This window comes from Myiozetetes cayanensis, unplaced genomic scaffold (genome assembly GCF_022539395.1).
Source record: "Myiozetetes cayanensis isolate MyiCay16 unplaced genomic scaffold, myiCay2020 scf9, whole genome shotgun sequence".
Classification (NCBI taxonomy): domain Eukaryota; kingdom Metazoa; phylum Chordata; class Aves; order Passeriformes; family Tyrannidae; genus Myiozetetes; species Myiozetetes cayanensis.
Genome location: NW_026088185.1, coordinates 37,723,403 through 37,747,312, shown reverse-complemented (window position 1 = coordinate 37,747,312; position 23,910 = coordinate 37,723,403). Strand labels below are relative to the sequence as shown.

Below are 23,910 nucleotides of genomic sequence, written 5' to 3'. Positions count from 1 at the left end.
AAGGGAGGCTGAAAAACCTGGGGATGTCTGAGTGACTCCCCTGACAGGGGGTGAAGAAGTTTTATCTTCCTCTGAGAAAGCAAAAGGAGTTCTCTGTGTTCCATTCCTCTCTTCTATCTCACACGGATAATTTCATATCTGGAACTCACAAGTAAAATGAGAGGTTTTGTGTTTTGTTTTGTTTTTTTTTTCAATCAAGATCACCCTCTGTGACCCAAACGAGCCCCTAAACGCACTTGCTGCTCACGAAATAAAGGTGGCAATAAATAAACGCCCCACTCTGCGGGGGCTCAGGCTGGGTTTAGGTTTCAGCGGTCGCACCTGATGTTTTAATCAGAATTATTCACCTGAAGTGGGCTGTTAGATATTTACGGCATTAATTCAGCCTTAATGGCTCCTCTGCCCGGGGAAATGTTTCGTTTTGAGAGCACATCGATCACGCCCGGCGGTGACCTCGCTGCTGGTAGGGAAGCAGATATTCCAGGTACAGCATTCCCCGGGGGTTTGCTTTGCTCCTGTCATGACTTCTGCCACGTTTGAAGTGAGAGATCACGTTTTTACACCCAGAATAGCAACCAACAAGCTTTTTTTTGGCTCGAAAATAACCCGCAGATGTTCTTAGGTACAAATAAAGGAACAGTTATTACCCATTGTGGTGCAAACTCGGTGTCTCAGTTCCCTCCATTTAAATGCAGAGGGGTTTGGCCTCGGTACCTACAACACTCACAGAAATATTCCTGGGGAGGGAATGAAGTGTGCTATAAAAGGAGAAAGTCCATTCCCTCGGTAAGAACCCTTCCCAAATGTTTTCCCGAGGCGTTACCCAAATGTCACTCCTATTGCTTGCAGAATTTCCCTTGTTCAAAAGCGCACTGGTTTGGTTTAATTTTGCACTCTGTGAATCCATGGGAGAGCAGGCAGCTCATTGAAATCTTTCTGGTGGTGGGAAGATGCCACCCACACCTTGGGAGAGCAGCTGCCGTGGTGGAGCCCGTCTCCAAGTAACATCCAAACCTGGAAGTGGCTTAATTGCCTCCTTGGATGCTGCTGTCGGAATTTCACGCCTGGCAGGATCCAGAGCCTGCTCTCAGCCATTTCACTTCTTCCTGCCTCAGCTCAGGGCTGTAACTCCACCCAAAGAAATCCCAGGCTGATGGAATCGCTCAGGTTGGAAAAGACCTTGAAGACCATCGAGTCCAACCAGCCCCCAGCACTGCCCAGGCCACCACTGGCCCCTGGCCCCAAGTGCCACACCCACATGGATTTCAAATCCCTCCAGGGATGGGGACTTCCAGCTGTGCCAGTGCTGGACAGCCCTTTCCAGGAGAAATTCCTGCTGATGTCCCACCTGCCCCTCCCCTGGCACAGCTGAGGCCGTTCCCTCTCCTCCTGTCCCTGTTCCCTGGGAGCAGAGCCCGACCCCCCCCAGCTCCCCCCTCCTGTCAGGGATTGCAGAGCCAGAAGGTCCCCCCTGAGCCTCCTTTTCTCCAGGCTGAGCCTCCCCAGCTCCCTCAACCCCTCCTGCTGCTCCAGGTGGCTGTGGGTGTGGGTTCACTCATCCTGGAGCAGCACAAAGGTGGGAATGAGTTCAAGGACAGTGATCTGTTGTTGAGTTAAAATCAGACCAGATGGTCCTTGGGATTCCCCTTCCAACCTGCTGCTCTTTGGTTCCATGAAAACCAATCCTGAGTCTGCACAATAAAGGGATTACAAGTGGAGCTCTGTGCCAGTTGGATTTGGGATCAGCTGCCCAGCTCTGAGCTCCCTGATTCCAGACTTTCTAACAGAATCAGGAACTTGGAAGAAGGGAAAATCCTTCAAATTAAGTTGCCCAGAGAAGCTGTGACTGCTCCTGGATCCCTGGAAGAAAATAGCTATTTCTTACCCCCGGATGCAACACTAAATAAATAAAAAAAAAAAAGAATTCCAGTGGTCATAAAACAGTCTCACATACACGTGTGCTTTTCAGGCACTGCAAGACCCCCTGCCCTCCAGTTTGTCTAAAAATTCATAGTCAAATAACGTATCAAAGGTATAAGGATGTAATTTAGTCTCCATCCCATGTCCCTTCAGACACTGGATTCCCTTGGATTCCATTCCAACCCTGCCTACAGCCGAGAACTGATGCCACATAAGGCAGGATTAACAATAATCTGCTGTTATAAAAGGGGAAAAAAAGAGGAATAGACATAAAAAGGGGGCTGTTTAATTAAAATAATTCATATAAGGAAATTTCTTAGGTAGTTAGTGATGAATTAAACTGTTAACTAAACATCCTGGTGTGGGGAATTCAACTTTGAAGGAATGAGATCAGAGAACCAGAGTAACAGGCCTGTTATCAATGCATGGACTGTGTGGTGTGGAGAACATCAGTCCTGCCCCAAAATGCCTCACAAGCCCAGGCAGAGCTCATTTTAAGCAAAAGCAGTAATTTTTTTTTTGTTGTTTAACTTGAAATATCCACGAGGTCTAAATTAAAGCAGAGTAAAAGCTTGGGTGGAGGCAGCTGGAGGGAAGTGGGAGTGAATATTTTCATGGAGATGAGACAAACTGAACTGGAGAGAACAGTGGGAGCAAGGGGAGGAAAACAGGAGGGAAAGACAAGACAGATGTGCTGTGCAGAGGGAGAGAGAACTGGCCAGGGGAGAGAAATCACACTGGGAGGGAGGGAAAGATGAAAAAAGGGAAAAACACACCTGATCTTCCAAGAGCAGCCCTTATCAGGCAGAGCCAGAAAGGAAAGTTCCTGAAGTTCTTTTCTAAAGGAACTCAGACAGGAAGGAATCACAGTGTGAGACAGAGAAATCCCCAAACACCCAACCTAGATAGGAAACCTGAGACTGAACTGGAGGAGGCAGAAGGCAACAAAAATAAGGATGAGAAAGAATTCTGCTGAGCTTTTCTGGTGGCATTTTCAGTTCAAGACTCTTATCCCTGGGCTAGAATGTAATTTTTAGGTTTTTTTTTTCCTCTAAATCCTCTGGGAGCTGTGGTGGAACACCTGTAGAATCACTGAGGTGGGAGAAGATCCTTGAATTTTGAGCAGGGGAGTTCGGTGCCACCCCAGCCTTCCACTCCTGAACAATATAAATTGTTATGGCAGAGTCCCAAAGAGCACTGAAAGAAAAGGGCAGCAGAAATGCTGCTCACCTCCTTTTCCAATTAGAATTACAGAGTTGTTAAGTCTGGAAAAGACCTTTAATATCATCAAGTCCAACCCCCAACCAGCACCACCGCCATGGTCACCACTGACCGTGTCCCCAAGTGCCACATCCACACGGTTTTTGAACACTCCCAGGGATGGGGACTCTGCCACTGCAGCTTTGTCAGCTCTGGACAGCCCTTTCCAGGAGAAATTCCTGCTGATGTCCCACCTGCCCCTCCCCTGGCACAGCTGAGGCCGTTCCCTCTCCTCCTGTCCCTGTTCCCTGGGAGCAGAGCCCAATTCCCACTTGGATCCATCAGGGATTGCAGAGCCAGAAGGTCCCCCCTGAGCCTCCTTTTCTCCAGGCTGAGCCCCCCCAGCTCCCTCAGAGACCCCAAATACAAACACTCCCCCCTCCTTTCCCATCCCTTGCCCTTCCCAAGCTCTGGCAGAGGGACCTGAGCAGATCCCTTTTGGGATCTGCCTCTCCTGGCAAAGGGACACAGCTCTAAAACCGGGCTCTTTGGAGAAGTTATAACACAAATAAATTTCTTGCAGCGGCTCAGAAAAATCCATTAACTAAACATTTCTGTTTTCCCAGCCTTAAGCCTCGTTCTGAGCAAAGGGACCATAAATAAGGATGTGAAGGGCAATTACAGAGCCCGGGGCTGATTTGTGAGCAGGGAAACGGGGCCATTCATCCTCCTCTGAGACACCTCCAACCCCAGCGGGGACACCCAACAGCTCCACCCCCTCACGGGGTTCTCAGAGGAGCGAGTGCTGCTCCAGAGCCTCCTCTGCAGCACCAGAGCCACTTAAACCAACCAGTGGAGTTGTCACCTGGGAAAGCTCAAATCCCTCCCATCCCAGCGCTCTGCACTGAGGTCACCGGAGCTCTCCCAATATTGGAGGCATAAAACTTTACAGACACTCCTTGCCACGAGCCCACTGCTGGAATGGGAGATTAATCCAATCTCACCTCATACAGGAGAGGGATTTTACAAAGGCAGGTACCAATGAGATAATTTAATAAAGCAAAGGTTTGGTCAGCACCACCTCCCTCAACCCCTGGAGGTGGGGAGGCTTTGCAGATTCTGACCCACCACGAGCACCAGCAGGGAGAGGGTCTTAAAAAATCACATTTAGGAATAATGCACTGAAAGTCCCTTATTTTTATGAACAAGCACAAAGCACGTTTAGGATTGGTAACTTTAACATGCTTGTTCAAAGCTTTACTATAAAGCACAATATTTTCAAGAGAAATGCAAATTCTGGCAGGAATTCACTAAAAGGAAACAGATCAAGGAGGTTGTTGTTTTTTTTTTTTCACTGAGCCAGAGCAAACCTGGTCGAGATTTGATTTCAGAACTATATGACAGCTTCTCTATTAGTTTCTCCTGGAGAAAAATGAAAAAGAAGAACCTTTTCTGGCAATCCCATTTGAAGAATGGTTGAGAGAGAAGCCCTGCAGTTGTACCTGGTAGCACAGCCCAAAGGAGAGCACATCTAACGTGTCACAGGAACCACTTTTTCCATTTCCTGCTCTACAGAAAGCCCGGTGTTTGTTTGGATAATTGGCCCGTGCACAAAAAAGGCATTAAGCCAGGGGGTGAATTATTTATGAGACCTACTTTAATGTCATTGTTCTCCCAGGGCCTTAAAAAGGAACAGCCAAAAAATAAAAGCTTTGTGTTTTGGGCCTGGTGCTGCTTTCCCTTCCCTGCTGAGGCAGCACAGGGGTTGGAGACCTGTGAGACCATTTTCCCTTCTCGTTTTGCTTACAATTAACTGTTGCTATAAAAAAATAACTGTTCCTTCCCAATGAACTCGTTCTCTGAGCCACAACCAAGCTCTAATTGTTGTTGCCAAGCATGGAAGCGTCCAAGGCCAGGTTGGAGCACCCTGGGAGAGGGGAAGGTGTCCCTGCCCATGGCACTGGATGATCCTTAAAGCTCTTTCCAACCCAATCCAGGCTGGGATTCTGTGATTAAACCAGCTCTCCCTGCTGGCTCCCCTCACCCTCGTGCCTGTTTCTTTGGCAGGTTCAGCAGGTGTGAAGAGCACGTTTATTTTCCTGTGTTTTTACAGAAATGCTGCTTTTGGGGGAAGGTCTCTCCCCTAATTTTAGAACCCCTCAGAGCCTGTGCACTGAAATTTTAGGACAGGGGTGTTTTTACCCGGAGGTCACTCTGCTTTAAAGGCCACCAGGACTCACATCCACCATCCCAGGGCAGATTCCCGTATTTTAAGCCCTCCCAAAAGCCACCTGGGGGCTCCTTCCCTGTGCTGAGCTGTGGGGACACGTGTGAGCAGGAGCAGCTTTTCCTCAGGAGGCTCCAGGGCTGATCCCAGCCCAGCCTGAGCTGTCCTGGCTTAACCTGATCATTTCTGATGGCTAAACCCCCACATCTTGTCCTGCTTTCCAGCCCCTGCCCCCTCCCAGCACCCCTGGCATCCAGGCCATGCCCAGCACTGGTTAAACTGGGCTGGGCTGCATGAGGGGCACTCACAGCCTGGCCTGGCACACTCAGCAACCACAAACCACTGGCAAAACTGCCCAGGGGGAATTTTAAACACCTGTTTAAACATTAAACCTTCCTGGATTTAATTTTTAAATGCTGCCAGCACAGAGTGTCTGCAAATCCTGTGCTGAGCTCCCACATTTTTGGTGTCCATATTTAATATTTATTTCCCCCAAATCCTGTGCTGAGCCCCCACATTTTTGTGTCCATATTTATTTTCCCCAAATCCTGTGCTGAGCTCCCACATTTTTTGTGTCCATATTTAATATTTATTTCCCCCAAATCCTGTGCTGAGCTCCCACATTTTTGTGTCCATATTTAATATTTATTTCCCCCAAATCCTGTGCTGAGCTCCCACATTTTTGTGTCCATATTTATTTCCCCCAAATCCTGTGCTGAGCTCCCAGATTTTTTTGTGTCCATATTTCTGTTTCCCAAATCCTGTGCTGAGCTCCCAGATTTTTTTGTGTCCATATTTAATATTTCTCGCAAATCCTGTGCTGATTTTCCACATTTTTGTGTCCATATTTAATATTTATTTCCCCCAAATCCTGTGCTGAACTCCCCCGTCTTTGTCTCCATATTTAACATTTATTCCCCTGTGCCTGATGTTTTGCTTAGCTGAGCATTTTCCTGATTTTTGTAGCTCTTTCTGGACAGTGAGTTTATTTCTTTGTGGGAGCTGGTTGCTCTTGAGCTTCAAACATTCCCACACAAATTCTGAATTGATGAAGACAATGAAGACAAATCAATGTTGTGGAAAACATCTCCTTTGGAGATTATTTCTTAGAAAGATGGTTTGTGTTTTTCTGCACCCCCTGCCCAGCGTGGTCCCTGTGTGGGGCTGAGGCTGCTGAGCTGAGCAGGGAACATCAGCTATCCCAGTATTCCAGGAAGAGAAACGTCCTCATCCCTATGGAAAAGCTCTTCCCACGCCCACTGTGGGATCCCAGCCTGGATTGGAGCTGCTGCTCCCGTGGGTGTTCCTGTCACCTCCTCACATCCCCAAACCTCCCCTGTGCTGTCCGTGGTGCTCCAGAGTCCCCTCCAGCCTCTCTCACCCTCCTCCCGAGGCTCCTTCCCCCAATTCTCCAGGAATCCCACCCTAAAAACTCAAACTCACTTTGCCCAACCCCCCCTCAGCTCCTGCTGCAGTCACAGCCCCTCTTTCCCTCCGGGATAAATGTGAAAAACCCCACAGGCAGAGGGGCTTTAGGGGTTATTTGAAGTATTTTTAAGGCTGTTCCCCCCCAGGGCTGCTCCTCTGCTCCAGATTCCCCTGTGCCTCTGACACATCCCATGTCCAGAATAGAAGATGTATTTATTTCACACCTCCAGAATAAAAGACGGTTTTCAACTCCCACCCTGTGCTTGGGGTGAAACCACAGCTGGTCTGGAGCTGCACAGACCAGGGAGGAGATGATGTCCAGCCCCTGGAAAAGGTTTCTGCCCTTTCCCTCCTCTTCCCTCTGCTTTTTCCCACCTGTCTCCCAAAGGTCCAGCCACAGCTGGTGCAGTTCCTGAGCCTGGGGGGTGGAATCCAGGAGTGAACGTTCCCAAAACAGCCCTGCTGGAGCTGCAGGGCCTGGGCCATGAACTGTGATTGGGATCTCCGTAATTAGCCCTGAATTAAACACTGAGGATTAACCTGGCTAATTAGCAGGGCACAGCATCACCCTGGCACAGCCCTGCCCGTCAGGACAACCCTCCTTTTGGGGAATAAATCCCCCCAGTATCCAACCTAAATCTCCCCTAGTGCAGCTTGAGGTCATTCCCTCTCCATGGCAAAGCCCCCCAGAGCTCCAGGCTGTGCTGGTCCCAGTCTGAGCTGAGGGAATGCACTGGGAATGCCATCCCTGCCATCACTGGCCCTGCTGGTCCCAGTCTGAGCTGAGGGAATGCACTGGGAATGCCATCCCTGCCATCACTGGCCCTGCTGGTCCCAGTCTGAGCTGAGGGAATGCACTGGGAATGCCATCCCTGCCATCACTGGCCCTGCCCACGTGGCACTCAGAGCTTTCCTTCTGCTCCACTGCAGGAAAACCTGACCAAGAGAAGGTCTGGGATGGGAGGAGATCCCTGGAACCCATCCATCCATCCATCCATCCATCCATCCAGGTGCTGGCTGGAGCCCCAGGGCAGCTCCCACACCGGCTCTCACCAACATCACCACGTGGAAATCCCTTTCCAGGAGGGAAGATGGACGGAGCAGCCAAGCTTTCCACCCCCACCCAGTCCCTCAACACCTCCCAGTCTCATTCCCTGGGGTTGAGTGTGGCTTTGGGACACATCCCAGAGCCAGGGCAGTGCCCAGTGACTCCAGCTGGGAGCAGGTTTCCCAAGAGCTGCCACACCAGTGCTCCCAGTTCAGCCTCCAGTATGCATTGCTTCCCAGTGGGATGCTGCATCCCTGGCTCCCAGTGACAGCTGGAGCAGAGCCCAAGCAGGAGATAAGCACGTTTTTACTGCTGGAGCAACCACCACACAACAGCTCTGTCCGTGAGCAGCTCCCTGTTCCAAAGCAGGAACAACCAACAACAACCAGCTCGGGAAAAATGGATTATTTTCCCCTTCTGATATTTGGACACACAAAGAAATGGTTTTATCGTTCCCTCAGCCTAAGGGAGGGTATAAAGTGCTTTGCCAGCCTGCTCAAAAATGCTACTCTTGCAATCAAGGCTTGAGAACAACTCATGAAGTTGTATCAAACACTGGGGAGCTGCGCTGTGGCTCCTGGGATAACGGAGCAGTTTGTCCCTCGTGCTGCTTTTCCTGAGGATGGTTTAATTTGTGCCTCCATCCAGCAGAGGTGGGAGCTGGCTCAGCCATTCCCACTGACCCACGAAGCCACCACAGCTCCCTGAGCCCCCAGCACTGCCAGGAAAGGGCTCTCTCTTCGAAATGAAAGCACATTTCCCATCCTTCCAAAGGCACTTCATGTGAAACAATCGATAGAGGTGAAGCACAACTGAGTTTTTCCTCTAAACTTGTGGAAAATCCCTGTTCCCACTACAGAGACAAGGGCAACTCTTCAGCCAAGCCAGGGAGAGGCTGGTGTGGATTTTCCTCCCATCACCAGCAGCACATGGGGATCAAAACACTCCTCTTAACAAGGTCAGGCTTAATTTAACAATTTCTTCTCTAATTTCCTTTTCTTTTTGGACATTAATAATCCAATAACACATAATTTACCCAAATATGTTTCCTTGTTGAGCCTCTCTTGCAGCAATTTCCCAAACCACCTGGGATTTAAGGCACTGTTTTTCCCCCCTGTTCACAAATTCCACAATTTCTTTGTCTGAATCTCCCCCCCATCACATCCAGAGCTCAGCCAGGCTGGTTTGGCTCTCATGGCGCCTCCCAGTATAATTAACACACTTAATTGGTTACTGCCCTTGATTTCAGGTGTTTCCTTGGCAACAGCTGCCGAGCTGAGACAGACACAGCTCCAGAGTGGAACCCCTGGGAGCTGCTGGGCCGACAAATCCGGGGAACTCTGAGCACCTGGGAGCTGCTCCATCCTCATCCCTGCTCTGGAAAAATGTCCCTGCCCACGGCAAGAGGTGGGACTGGATGGGCTTTGAGGTCCCTCCCAACCCAACCCACTCTATGTGTCTGATAGGAATCAAAAGTTAAACAATTACACACGTGGTTCTTAAAAAAAAAACCCTGAGTTTTAAAGCAAATAAACCTCTATCTCACACAAAGCCTACACACAAGATTTTAACTTAAAGTACTCTGAGTTTGAATTTCACACTTTAATATTGAATTCACTGCATGTGGATCAAATGTTCACCCACAGAAATAGCCTCTTTTTTTCTTGCTGAGATGTACAGAAACCTCCCTTTTCCTGGAGTGCTGACTTGGTGTTTGTATGACAGCAACCCAAACGAAGTGAAAGCCAATTATTTTTCGTCTCAGCACCTCGAGCACATAGAAAGCATTATTTGCACACTGCAACACTTGAAAAAGCACAGGATGTGAGTGAAGAACAGGGTGGAAAGGAGTCTCAGAGTCTTTGCATCACTGACACAGTGAGGAGGTTTCTGCAAGCCCTGATTTCCCTGCTGGGATCACCAGAAAAAGCCTTTTCCACGTTACCAAGAAATGGCAAATAAATTCAGAGGGTGCAAGGCAGGACCAGAGGTACTGGGAAAATCCAGCCCAGACCTGAGCAGCAGCAACTACAGGGGCTGCAGCAGGATTTGGGGATTTCCCTGCTCAAAGAAATCCCTCCACGCTCACAGAGCTGCAGATTCAACTGTTCCAACCAGAGCCAGGAGGCTTTGCTGGAGATGGGAACCAGCAGCAGGTCCCTGGGCTCCTCCTCTCCACCTCCCATCCCAGTTCCCTCCTGAGGAACCAGCAGGACCTGCAGACTGGTCTGGAGGGAGAACACCCAAGAGCACAACGATCCTCCCCCACCCCCCTGCCCTCACTCACAAAATAACACTCAAAAATGGTGTGTCCTACCTTCCATTCCATGCTGTGCCTCCAGGAGGGCAAACTCTGCTCCAGCATCTCCTGGGACAGCTCAGAGCTCTGGTTTATCCAGGCACACCCTGTTCCACCTTCCCCAGGGCTCTGCCCCAGCCCAGGGCACCTGGAGCTGATGGCCAGCAGGTGGGAAGGGCTGACCCCTGGAACCTGGTTCCATTTATTCCATTTATTCCATTTATTCCATTCACAGCTCCCAAAGCAGGAGATCACTCCATCCTACTAAAATACCACCCCCCTCATTGCTTATCCATTTAAAAAGTGACTGAATATCACTGGCATAGGAAAAGGATTTGATGGCATTGGCAGATTAATGGGATTTTTGATTGTCCTCCTGAAAAAACCACTCTCAGCTGCTACCCTGTGAGGGGACAGCAGAGTTTTCCCCATTATCCCATGATCCAAGGCATCTGGGAAGCTTAAAATAATGAGTAAATGTTGATTATGTATTGTCAGATTGCACAGTCTGATGTGTGGGACAGGAACTCGTTGGGATCAAGCTGCTAACAGGGATTTTAAAGCAGGTTTTCATTCCCAGGGATTTTTTTTTTTTTTTTTTGGCATTTTCACACTGTGCATTTGAGCTTTGCTTGGAAATTTTGTAGAGCACATCTGCAGCAGCTGGAAACTCTCCCACACAGCCTCTGGATTTGTTCAGGGGTAACACCCCACGAGGCAGTGGAGTTGGGAATCACCAGCAGGTTGACTTCCCAGCTGTTCACAGATGGCACTTGGGATGTGGCTGATGTCAGAGCTCCAAGGCTGCTTTCCTTAAAATGGTGCTTCCCTCAGTGTTGCTTTTCCCCAAAAAAAGAATGGAAAAATAATGTAATTCAAGAGTAGGTGTTAATTTTACCCTGGTCTGATAGAATCCCAGAGTGGTGTGTGTTGGAAGGGACCTTAAAGCTCATCTCGTTCCACGGGCAGGGACACCTTCCACCAGCCCAGGCTGCTCCAGCCTGGCCTTGGACACTTCCAGGGATCCAGGGGCAGCCACAGCTTCTCTGCCCAACCTGTGCCAGGGCCTGCCCACCCTCCCAGCCAGCAATTCCTTCCCAATCTCCCATCTCTCCCTGCCCTCTGGCAGTGGGAAGCCATCCCCTGTGTCCTGTCCCTCCATGCCTTGTCCCCAGTCCCTCTCCAGCTCTCCTGGAGCCCCTTCAGGCCCTGGAAGGGGCTCTCAGGTGTCCCTGGATCCTTCTCTTCTCCAGGTGACCCCCCCAGGACAGGGGGGATGTTTTGGGGTGTGAGCTCACGTGGCCAGGGCACGTCCAGCCTCTCATCCCCCAACACCCCCAGGGCTGCTCTCCCTGTGAACTCAATCAAACCTCACCAATCCATGGGATTGCTTCCCACACTTTCATTCCAGATTATTCCACTTTTTCTAACAAAGTGGAGGAGAACCAAGCTGTGAATTTTGATACCCCGAGCCTGGAGGACCCTGTGGAGGGGCATTAGCTCTGCTGCCAGCAGGGGTTCCCTGCTGGAGCCCAGGATGAGAGGGATCCTGGCACGATCCTGCCTCAGAATTAACGGGAAAAGCTCCTAAAAACACCTGCCTGTTCTCTTCATTAAGCTTTTCTGATGAGGGGCTCGGGGGAGCTGATCAACACAGATATTCCTGCAGGTCTAAGCAGGATAAATAAATACGGTTCAACTCAGCCACCAAACGAGGGTGTATTTACAGCTCATTACCGCTGGAACACGCCCGGAATGGCTCCCAGAGTTTCCTCCATCCCCTGACTGACATGTTTTATAAATACCCAATTTCTCACGTCCTCACAAGAAGTGGTGGAGAAGCCCAAGCCTTGTTTTCATTGCCCTGATCAAAACAGAACAAATTCTGATAACAAGCCAAGCGAAAATGTAGGGGAAAAAATATGAAAAAAACCCTCCAAGCTGCAAGGTTTCTAAAATTTCGCTGGGGAGTTTTCGGGGCTTTTATCAGTCCCTGTGATTCCCAGGGTATTTCCCATAGGGAAGTGGGGTGGCTGCAGGCAGTGCCTGCCCATCCTCTTCACCTTCCCATCCCCACTGCTGCTGCTCTCAGCAAGAGCAAACACAAAGTGCTCTTAAATACCAGATTACACCTTGTCTAAACCAGTCACAAAAACATTTCAGTTTACTTTTAGTCTGTTTTTAACCCAGATGTTTCCACTGGTGGTCATTGGAGCCGTGAGAGCCAGCGAGGCACAGGAGGGGAGGGCTCAGTGATTGGGGTGGGCTTTGTGGGACAGGACAGCCCCCCCCTCACCTCCCAGCACCGCAGGTCTTCCCAGAAATCCCATTAACCACGTTAAGTTCCCTCTTTTCCCCTGTCCTGAAGGTTTTCAAGGCATGTGCTACCTCCAGTATCCACCCAGTGTGTCCTGAGCCTGGCACTGGAGAGTTGGGCTGTGCTCCATGCTGGGAATGGAATGGTTCCCACTGCCAGAGGGCAGGGAGAGATGGGAGATTGGGAAGGAATTGCTGGCTGGGAGGGTGGGCAGGCCCTGGCACAGGTTGGGCAGAGAAGCTGTGGCTGCCCCTGCATCCCTGGAAGTGTCCAAGGCCAGGTTGGACAGGGCTTGGAGCATCCTGGGCTGGTGGAAGGTGTCCCTGCCCAGGGCAGGGGGTGGCACTGGATGGGATTTAATGTCCCTTCCACCCAAAGCATTCCAGGGTTCCATGGTTGTGTGATTCCAGCCTGTTCAGTCGGTGCCAGGAGTCGGAAGCTGAGGGAGGGGAGCAGAGCTGGGCAGTGACAGAGCAGTGCTAAGGCAGGTGCCTGTGATTTCAGAAATGGCATTTCTGCCCTGGGAAAAGGGAAGCCGTGGGAGCAGGGGCTGCCCGGAGCTGTGGCCATGCCTGTGCCCGCATCCATGGCAGTCTGTGCCCGTGTCCCGGTGTCCCAGATGTCACTAGGTGTCACTGCTGGCCCGCAATCCCGGCCCGCGCCGCATCCCTTGGAACGGCTTGGACGCGGCGGGACAGGATCCCAGAGCTGGGACAGGGATGTGTGGAATGACAGGGAATGACAGGATCCCACAGCTGGGACAGGGATGTGTGGGACAGGGAATGACAGGATCCCACAGCTGGGACAGGGATGTGTGGAATGACAGGATCCCACAGCTGGGACAGGGATGTGTGGAATGACAGGATCCCACAGCTGGGACAGGGATGGGAGGGACAGGGAATGACAGGATCCCACAGCCGGGACAGGGATGTGTGGGACAGGGAATGACAGGATCCCACAGCCGGGACAGTGATGTGAGGAATGACAGGATCCCACAGCTGGGACAGGGATGTGTGGAATGACAGGATCCCACAGCCGGGACAGGGATGTGTGGAATGACAGGGAATGACAGGATCCCACAGCCGGGACAGGGAATGACAGGATTCCACAGCTAGGACAGGGGTGTGAGGGACAGGGAATGACAGGATTCCACAGCTAGGACAGGGATGGGAGGGACAGGGAATGACAGGATCCCACAGCTGGGACAGGGATGGGAGGGACAGGGAATGACAGGATCCCACAGCTGGGACAGGGATGTGTGGAATGACAGGATCCCACAGCCGGGACAGGGATGTGTGGAATGACAGGATCCCACAGCTGGGACAGGGATGGGAGGGACAGGAAATGACAGGATCCCACAGCTGGGACAGGGATGTCCCCTCGGTGTGTCCCAGCACCCCAGCCGGGTGTGGGGTCCCCTCCCCGGGCACTGCTGTCCCCGAGGCATAGCGGGGGTGGGCAGGGTGAGTGCTGGTTCTGGTGCTGGGCAGGCACCTCATGGGGAGCTGGATCCTCCTGGAGCCCCTCAGGACAGCGGCAGAGCTTGGCCTGACCTTCCCTCACTCCCCAGAATGGTTTTAATCTCTGTTCTGGAAGCTGGATGCTGCCAGCCAAGGGGGCTGAAACACAGATCCCTGTCCCCATCCCTATCCCATACCCATCCCCATCCCATCTCATCCCCCCGCCGATCTCTGTCCTCATCCTCATTCCTTCCCCATCCCATCCCAATCTCAAACCCATCCCATCCTATTCCTCTCCCCATCCCCATTTCCATCCCCAACCATATTCCCCTCCCATCCTCATCTCCATGCCTCGACCCAACTGACCCACAATCCCAGGGGTTTCCCCAGGTGAGTTTGGGGTGCCCATACCCCACACACAGCCCTGGTGCCCCCAAACCTGACCCTGTGGGTACCCAAGGAGCCTCTGCATGGCCAGAGCTGCTCTGGCTCCCCAGCTCCTGCTGTGAGGGACACAGGATGGTGGTGCCATCCCTGGGCAATTCCACACCAATCCCACCTGGAGCACTGGGCTCCACTGCCCCCCAGCCCCACAATTCCACACCAATCCCACCCGGAGCTCCACTGCCCCCCAGCCTCACCCCCCGAGTCAGGGCTGTGTCGCCTCTTCCAGGGGATTGTTCCCCAACTCTGTCCCTTTGCACAAAGTGCTGTTGTGGTTCCCCCCCCCACACACTTCTTTTCCCAGATGGTTTTTCCACATCAGAACACTGCACATGAGAACAGTCTTTCCCATCCCATAACTCTACAAAATAGTCTTTAAATCACCTACGATTTCTTGGTGCCTCCCAGTGATCCACAAACCCAGAGGGAAGGGGAGTGATCCCTTCCCTTCCCTTCCCTTGACAGGCTCTGCACCCACTGACACTGCACTGCCTCAGATCTTTTAGCCCCTTTTTTCACTGGAAAGATGAAATACAATTTGCTTTTCAATGCTAATCCAAGTCCATCTTGCAAACCACGAGGATAAAACCAAGCAAAGCGGTGACAGGGATGACAAGAGGTTAAATCACATCCTGCTGTGAAATTCCACTGGGTGGGCCTGCTCAGACCAAGGCTACTCTTGATACTGTTTCCTTATCCCAGAAAACTAATAAAGATGAAATCTTAATGTTAAAGGAATCGTGTTATCCATAATTTCTCTCTTTGGTACATTTTTGGCACATTTTTCGTACTTTTTTGACACGGCCACTACCATGAGGCTGCAAAGCCCCCCTAATGCTGCTGCCTTAGGGGTCCATGAGACTCACCAGTCAGAAAACATTCCCAAAGCACTTTCAGTTTAGGAATTGCAAGTGATTAATCCGTGGAGAACTTGCTGGTGATCCACAGAGCAGGAGAGGGCCCATGGATCCAGCTCTCCCTGCTCTCAGCTTCCCAGAGCTGAAAGCACACACAGGACTTCCCAGACATCATAGCTCAGGGATGGGATCCGTTTTCCTGACATAATTTAGGGGTGTGAATCATTTTCCCAGCTCCTGCTGAGGTGCCAAGAGCTGGGAGATGGAGAGGGGTGCGAGGGCAGTCCTTGACCGAGGGTCCTGCCGGGGAGGCAGAGAGACCACACGCTGCAAACGGGAATCATGTGGAGTTCCAACATCTCTTCCAGGTTTTCCTCTGGCTGGAATAACTGCCAGCACTCCCATTGCTGATTAGAATTGGTACTGTCTTCTTTTCCAGCAGGAAAAACAAAGTGTTCCCACCGCGTGCCGTGTGCTGGACCAGCGGCACAGCCAGCACGGCCTCGGGGGCTCCACATGGGGACTGCCACCCCAAAGGGGCCAGGGGGATGGGCTGCATCGAGACCAGGACATGGGAACGGGTTACAGCCAGGCTCTGGATGGTTGTTATCCATGGAATCAGAGAATCATGGAAGTGTTTAGGTTGGAAAAGCCCTCTGAGCCCATCGAGCCCAACCGCTCCCCAGCACTGCCACATCCACCACTAACCCGTGTCCCCAGGTGCCACATCCACACATGAAACAGCCACCAAAGGCAAATTGACTGCAAGAGGTCCAGAAAACATCATTTCTCCGTGCTGGCCTCGGCCTCCCTGCGGGTTCATTCCCATGGGGACCACCCCTGGACAGCCTGAGGTGCCACCTGGATATCTCACCCCCTCCCCGTGCCACGGCAGGGTTTGCTCACAGCCCCCTCACACATTCCTGGGGCTGTTTGGGATAATGGAATCTCCCCTCAGGCAGGGAGAGGGCAGGGTTAACCATGGCAGCAGCTCCAAGCTCTGCCTGCATCCACATCCTCCTCCAGGAAATATCCCAAGTTATCACTCAGCCCAGCACGGGAGGGACTGTCCTGCCTATCCCAGGGAGCTGGAGTGTCAGGACACCCTCCCAAACCACCATCCCAGCTGTCAGGAGCTCCTGCCACCTTCCATTTATCCCCCAAACCTCCAAACCTCCGATGGGAAAGCTGGTCCCAGGAGCAGCACCAGGGCTGGGCACTCCCTGAGAACTGCTGAGTGGGGACACGAATTCCCAGCAATTCCCACGCACTTGGGTGCCTCTGGGAAGCCGTTTTGGTCCCTGGGGCGCTCGGGTGCCTCCCCAGGGCTGGGCAGGGGTCTCAGGGGTGCACAGTCCCGGTGCCCCCGTGGCCAAGTGCAGCCCCGGTGTCACAGCACTGCCACCAGCCCGGTGTCACCACTCCCGGTGTCACCTCACCTGGGCACACGGGGAGGCTCCGAAAAACTCCCCGTGGCTGAACCCTCAATGAAAACAGACCGGGGGGAGGGTCTTTGGGGAGGGGAAGGTTCACCCGACTGAGCCCACAGATGCCCAGAGGGCTGGGCTGGCTCTTCTCGCAGCCCCGGGACTGGCACTGCCCCCATCTCTGCAGAAACCTCCTGCAAAACAAGTTTCCCCCCAAACACTCCCAAAATCCACTCCCTGGAAATGCACAGCCCAGAACCCGTTCCTTAAAAACCCACTTGGGAAATCCTGCTTCCCCAAAATCTGCGAGTCTGTTCTCCTAAAAACACTCCCGAACCCCATTCCCTCAGAGCCACCTCCCAAAGCTCCCTCCCTTAGGAAAAGCGCATCCCTGAAATCCGTTTGCCAAAGCCACTGCACAAAACCCACTGGCAAAATCCTGCTCCCCCAGATCCCCCTCCCCACACCCCTCCAACCTGCTCTTTGAAAACCCGCTCCCCAAACCCTCTCCCTCCGCCCCCCAAACCCTGTCACCTCAGTCCTTCTTCCCCCTCTCCGACCCCTTCCCACGTCGATCCCCCTTCGACCCCCCAAACCCAATCCCGCTCCCTCCTCCCGCTCCCCAATCCCCCTCCTCTCCTCCGGCCCCCAAAACCTCTCCTCTCCTTCTTCCCCCCTTCCCCACCCTTTCTTAACTCCAACTATCCCTTCAGCCCCCACCAAACCACCTCCTCTCCCTCCCGCTCTCCCCTCTCCCCGCCCCACTCCTCCCTCCAGCTCCACAAACCCTCTCCCTCCCTTCTCCCACCCCCAAAACCCTTCCTCTCCCTCCAGCCCCCAAATCCCCTCCTTTCCTTCCCTCCCACCACAACCCTCCCTCCACCCCGCCAACCCTCTCCCCTCCCTTCTCCCACCTCCCACCCCCAAACTCGTCCCCTCCCTCTCTCTCCCCGCTCCCTGCCGTCCCCCGAGCCGTCTCCCCTCCCTCTCTGCCCTCCCTCTCCCCGGGGCGGGGCGGGCAGCGCGGCGAGGGCTGCTCGGCCAGGCTGGGTGGGCTCGGCTCTGTCGGGCTCGGCTCGGGTGGGCTCGGCACGGCTCAGCCCGGCCCGGCACGGCTCAGCCCGGCCCGGCCCGGCCCGCCTGCATGCGGCGGCGGCGGCGGAGGGGCTGCCGGGCGGGGTGAGCGGCTCGGCGCTGCGGGATCGGAGGGATGAACGGCTCCTCGGCGGGGCTGCCGGCCGGCATGAGCGGCCCGCCGGGGCTCCCGGGAGCGCTCGGCGGGGCCGCGGGGCTGCAGGGAGGGCCGAACGGCTCCTCGGCGGCCGCGGGGCTGCTGGCGGGGGCCGGGGCCGCGGCGCTGGAGCTGGAGCGGGCGCTGCGCTGCTGCACCGCCGCCTCCGTGGTGACCGACGGCAGCGGCGCGGCCGAGGAGCGCAGCCTGTACATCATGCGGGTCGTGCAGATCGCCGTCATGTGCGTCCTCGCCCTCACCGTCGTCTTCGGCATCTTCTTCCTCGGCTGCAACCTGCTCATCAAGTCCGAGGGGATGATCAACTTCCTGGTGAAGGACCGCCGGCCGTCCAAGGAGGTGGAGGCGGTGGTGGTGGGGCCGTACTGACCGCCCGGCCCCGGGACGGCGCCCGGCCCCGCTGCGGACACGCCGCCGCCTCGGCTCGGAGCTTTTTCCTCCTCAAAAACCGCCCCACGGACGATTCCCGGGATCCCGGAGGCCGCGGAGCCGCGCGGGGCGCCCGGAGCCGCCCGGCCCGTCCCGTCCGCCCGCGGGCTGCCAAGTAAAGCGTGCTCTGATGGCAACAGGTCTGGGGGTCCTTATTCCGTCCGCCTTTATCCCTCCATCCCTCCCTGCGCGTCCCGGGGTGCCGCGGAGGGGCGCGGGGGGCGGCCGGGATGCACCGGGGTGAACCCTTCCCTCTCCCCCCGGGGCCCGTCCGTGCAGGTTTTTCCTCGCAGCTGTGCTAAAATTTCCCTTTCCCAGCGCTTTCCCAGCCCTCCCCGGTCGCACAAGGCTGGGCGGACGCGGGACGCGCATCCCTGGGCGCGGGGGAGATGCTGGGACCGCGCTCCTGCCCCGTGGATCCCGCGGCTCCCGGCTGTGGCCAGGGAAATAACTCAAACCACCCCGGCTGCATCCCCTCAGTCCGGGTTTGGCTCTGGAAAACCACAATACGTCGGTTTTTTAAAGCCTAGCTGGCCAACAGGTGACTTTGCACGGTCACGTTTTCGGGAGGGAGAAGCTGCTGCCGGCACGGGGTTCTGTTCTCTCCATCCCTTCCCTCCGTGGGGGCACCAGAGCATCTTTCGGAGCTGTTTATCACATCCCCGGGGGCTCCCCCGGCTGCTCGGTGATAAACTGATGTCTCCGCGCTTGCTGGAGGGGAGTGGGACCGGCACGAACACCTGCCGAGGACGCGGCAGCGGGCTGGGGGCAAAATAGGCTCAGACAACGTGTCCGTGAGATAGCGGCTCTCACGACCCCCGAAGCCCCGCAGTAAGATGCTAATTGTCGATTATTTTTAATGCCGATAATGATCAGGGAGTTTTCTGGAGCAGCCAGCCAGATTTCCAGGCTGCTTGGTTCACCCTGGGTGCCGAGATGGCTGAGCCACCAAAGTGTTCCAGACACCTCCAGGAGATGCTATCAGGAGCTTAAATTGTGATGGACAAGGTGAAACTCATTGACACCTGAGCTGGGAGGGGGTGAAATAAAGCTGGAGCCTGACACAACATCTTCTGATGGGAAGTGAGACAAAGCAGAGCATCCCAAGGGAGTTCAGTTCCCCGTGTGCTCCCTCATTTACAGCTACATTTAAGGGAAAGACAAAGAACAGATCTGCCTGTTCTCTGGGGAACAAACACACTGTGGACTCGTCATTACAGCAAAAAAAAAATTGTTCCTGAGCCATCTCATCTGAAACAGCCCTGAGAAATTTAGCCAAAACTCTCCTTTCTTTACCCCTTTAGTGCCAGAGGAATGTTAGACAAAGCAGAATTTTAAGATAATACAGTAAGAGGGAAAACTAATACAGATGTTTCAGTCATTACAGAGCATTTCTAGCTGTTTAACATGCATCACTTGGTGGTGTTATGGAGAGCACATCATTCCCATAGCCTGCCTTGCAAGGCACATTGAGTGCTTGGACACTTTCTGGGAGCTGGATTCATTGGGCATCCTTTTTTAATTATAGGGAAGGCTTGGATTATACATTATATAATTATACACTTTGTTTAACCTTTGCCAGAGGCCACAGCTCTTCCCAACACCATAAATCTGGGGGAAAGTAAACTCCTGGTTCTGTCTATAAAATTGTGGCATTTCAGCCTCAGCCTGAGATCCCTCTTTCCCTGGTGCTCAGGAACCCTTAGAAGGTGGGACCCCCCACCTAAGCCAGCTCTTGTGACTCCTTAATCCCTAAAAAGAAGCTCCATTTTAGGCAGGGAACACTTGGGAAAGGGGTGGATGCAGAGCTGCTCAGACACATCCAGTCCATCCGAGGCGCTTGGGCCTCTCTCGATGTCCACACCATGGGGATTTGGGAATGGGCACAGGGAATGGATGGAGAGCTGGGATATTCATAACCCCTGGGTGGGCAGGAGGGTGGAAGGGGAAGAAGAACCTCTGAGACCCCACCCAGAGCTCTGGCATCTCCTCAGCCCGACACTGTCCCGGGGGATGGAGGAGCTCTGAGAGGGGGCTGGGCAGGTTCTGCCCGTGCTCTGGGTGCTCCAGGCACTCCCTGCCTTGGGAAGCTGCTCCTCCAGCCCAGGGAGCACCTTGCTCCCTTCCAACACGGGTGTGAAGCCCTGCCCTGCGTGTTCCAGGGGCAGGAACCTCCAGTGAATGGGGATTTTTCAGCTGCACTCGGCGTTTCAGGGGTGTTTTTGGGAAAACACCTGGAAAGCTGAGGGGAGTCTGTGGGGTCATCAAGCCCAGCTCCCTCAGCTCCTGGAAACAAACCTCCTTGGGGTGCTGAGGGGCCAGGAAATGGGTGTGTTTGGGGTCAAACAGTGTGGATACACACAGGGGGGTCCACAGTCCCAGAGCTGGAATGCAGACAGTCCAAACCCTGCCCTGCTTCCCTGTGCTTGTGCCTTTGTGTTCAGCTGAAATGGTTGAGAATGTTCCCTTTACCACCAAAACTCCAGGGGCCTTTCACTGATGTGCATTCCTGCTTCCCATAATGTTTCCAGCCGTGAAATTCCCAGAGGAGCAGACAGCTGAGTGAGCTGGGAGACCTGAGCAGCTCAGCCATTGCTGTCAGATCAGAGAACGGGAGAATCATGGAATGGTTTGGGTTGGAAGGGACCATTGAGGGTCAGATAGTCCAGCCTGCTGTCTCCTGATCATCCAGTCCCACCCCTGCCATGGGCAGGGACACCTCCCACCAGCCCAGGGTGCTCCAAGCCCCGTCCAACCTGGCCTTGGACACTTCCAGGGATCCAGGGGCAGCCACAGCTTCTCTGCCCAACCTGTGCCAGGGCCTGCCCACCCTCCCAGCCAGCAATTCCTTCCCAATCTCCCATCCATCCCTGCCCTCTGGCAGTGGGAAGCCATTCCCTGTGTCCTGTCCCTCCAGGCCCTGCTAAAACATGATCCCATATAGGGAATATTTCCAATTTCTGAGGCAGCCCTGGCCCTTGCAATTCCCAGTGACTGCTGGGGTGGGAAGGACTTTGCAGCAGAACCTCTCCCAGTGGGATTCCCATGGCAGGGGAGCTAGAACAAGGTGATCTTTCAGGTCCCTTCCAGCCCAAACCATTCTGGGATTCCAGGGCATCCCACTTCAGCTGCTTGGAGAGAACAACACCCAAAAAGTCTGTTCAGCCCCAACCAGAGCAGGTCCCTCAGGGTGTATTTGTGATTCTCCTTGAGTGCTGCAATGAAAAAGCTCCAATCTGCCTTTCCTGAAGTCAAGGTTGAAGTGGCCTCACCCCAGGCTGCCTGAATTCCTAATTACTGTCCACGCAGTGGGAACACCACTGCCTTTGCCTGGAATGAAAATCGTGGTGTCTGCACAGCAGAGCCCGAGGCCACTGCCCCACACAGCCTGGAAAACACTGGAGCCAGAGCAGCCCTGGGAATGAACCCCCACCAAACTCACCCTGGCACTCCTGCTGCCCCTGCTCCCCCCTGGCAGGAACTGCAGGTGATGGATTTCACCCTCCCACCTCCAAAGTGCTGCTGATCCCCCAGGACAGGAACCAAGAGCTCCCCAGGGCCCACTGGAGTGGCTGATTCCGTGTTTCAGATGGGAGACACTCCTTAAAAGCACTCCAGCACCTGCAATTGCTGCCTGATAACCCTGGGAGTGCTCTCAGCCTAATTGCTCTGGATGGCTGTACAGTTTTAATTGTCTGTTTTCCACCTCTTTTGGGTAATAATGATCCAACACTGTCTGAAGGGTGAGGACAAGGTGCACTTTGGCAGCTCAGACACACGTGGGTGGAGGGAGGTTTATTCCAACCTCACACTCAGGCAAAACTCCCATTGATTTTTAAAGCAGTTCAGCTCCAAGAAGGGAAATAAGATCCTGCAGTTCATTTGCAGGTAAAAAACACCAAACTTGGCTCTAAGTGACAGTTACAGCTTCACGATTTGCCTTAATATTTATAATTATATCATAAGAAGTAGCCATGGAGTGATCCTGGATCCTGCAGCACAGCTGGGAATGGGGCTCCCAGCCCTGACTGGGAGTGTGCTCCCCAAAACCCTTCCTGTTCAGCTGCACTCCCTCCTTCCACGTGAGCCCACGTTCCTGCTTACCAGAGGGATCATCAGAGGGGCTCCCCTCCCTCCCTCCCAGCCCTGTTTGTGCAGGAATGGATTGCTGCCATTGATTCCAGCCAGGACTGGCAATGTCTAACAGCCCGTGGAGCCCCAGGGGACAGCCAGGCTTTCAGTCCTTTGAGAAGACAAACCAGCAGTGCCATCCCCATAATTAAGGTTTGAAGGTACTGTCCAAACCCTCACTTTCTGGAGCTGCCCATGAGCTGTTCCTGGCAGCCAAATTCCTCCAGCCAATCCCCCCCATGGGACAGGTATTTCACAGACATGGGACTCTGTGCCTGGTGTAGGAACTATTATGAACTGTTCAGGCACCTCTTTGCATCAAGGTCTGGTTTTTATCTCCTCCCAACCCTCCACTTGTGCTCCAAGGCAAAGTTGTGCCAGCACCACCTTCTCCCATCCCTCCTTCCCTGACCTTACACTGAGACCAAGGGATTTTGGTGAACCCAACATCACTTATTCCCTCTGTAATATGGACACAGGCTGGGAGAGCTGGGGGGGTCACCTGGAGAAGAGAAGGCTCCAGGGACACCTGAGAGCCCCTGGCAGGGCCTGAAGGGGCTCCAGGAGAGCTGGACAGGGACTGGGGACAAGGGATGGAGGGACAGGACACAGGGAATGGCTTCCCACTGTCAGAGGGCAGGGAGAGATGGGATATTGGGAAGGAATTGCTGGCTGGGAGGGTGGGCAGGCCCTGGCCCAGGTTGGGCAGAGAAGCTGTGGCTGCCCCTGGATCCCTGGAAGTGTCCAAGGCCAGGTTGGAGCATCCTGGGCTGGTGAAAGGTGTCCCTGCCCATGGCAGGAGGTGGAGATGGGATGAGATTTAAGTTTCCTTCCAACCAAACCATTCCATGATTCCATGACTCACTCTGTGATCACTAATATATTTATAGGAGGCTGATTTCTTTTATGAAACACCTCTATTTTTCGATGCCAAAAATTAGATTTTTTTATCACTGGGGACCAGACACTTCCTCTGAAGGCAGAAACCAAAGGCAGCCTGAGCTCCTCAGGTCTGAGCTTATCCATCAACTCAGCCACCAGCAGCTTGGGACCCATTCCACAGTTATGGGATGTATTTTTAGCCCATGGAAAAACAGTGTCATGAGCACATGATATGACATATACACAAAGCAATATATCACTTTTCTGTCCTTTACTCCATCATAATCAGGTTAGGAGGGGTTTTTCCCCCTACTTGCTTCTATTTTGGAAGTGTCTCCAGGGAGCCCAACTGGAGGAACCTCAGGGCCATCAAACCCACAGCAAAGTGGAGGAGATGGAGTGACAGGGCATGGGGATGGAGGAGATGGAGTGACAGGGCATGGGGATGGAGGAGATGGAGTGACAGGGCATGGGGATGGAGGAGATGGAGTGACAGGGCATGGGGATGGAGGAGATGGAGTGACAGGGCATGGGGATGGAGGAGATGGAGTGGGAATTGAGGAGGAGGTGCCGGTGGGACCTCAGGAAGGCA

At 53.6% G+C, this 23,910-nt stretch overlaps 1 protein-coding gene across 1 annotated transcript; it reads left to right on the top strand.

The window, feature by feature from the left end:
- Positions 1-17,691: 17,691 nt before the first annotated feature.
- RPRM (reprimo, TP53 dependent G2 arrest mediator homolog) lies at positions 17,692-18,434 on the top strand. The gene has a single exon (XM_050339723.1). The coding sequence runs from the start codon at positions 17,838-17,840 to the stop codon at positions 18,243-18,245; it is 408 nt and encodes a 135-aa protein (XP_050195680.1). The 5' UTR covers positions 17,692-17,837; the 3' UTR covers positions 18,246-18,434.
- Positions 18,435-23,910: the final 5,476 nt, after the last annotated feature.

Excerpts from the sequence above, each read along its gene's own strand:
- RPRM (XM_050339723.1), top strand. The coding sequence starts at position 17,838 with ATGAACGGCTCCTCGGCGGGGCTGCCGGCCGGCATGAGCGGCCCGCCG.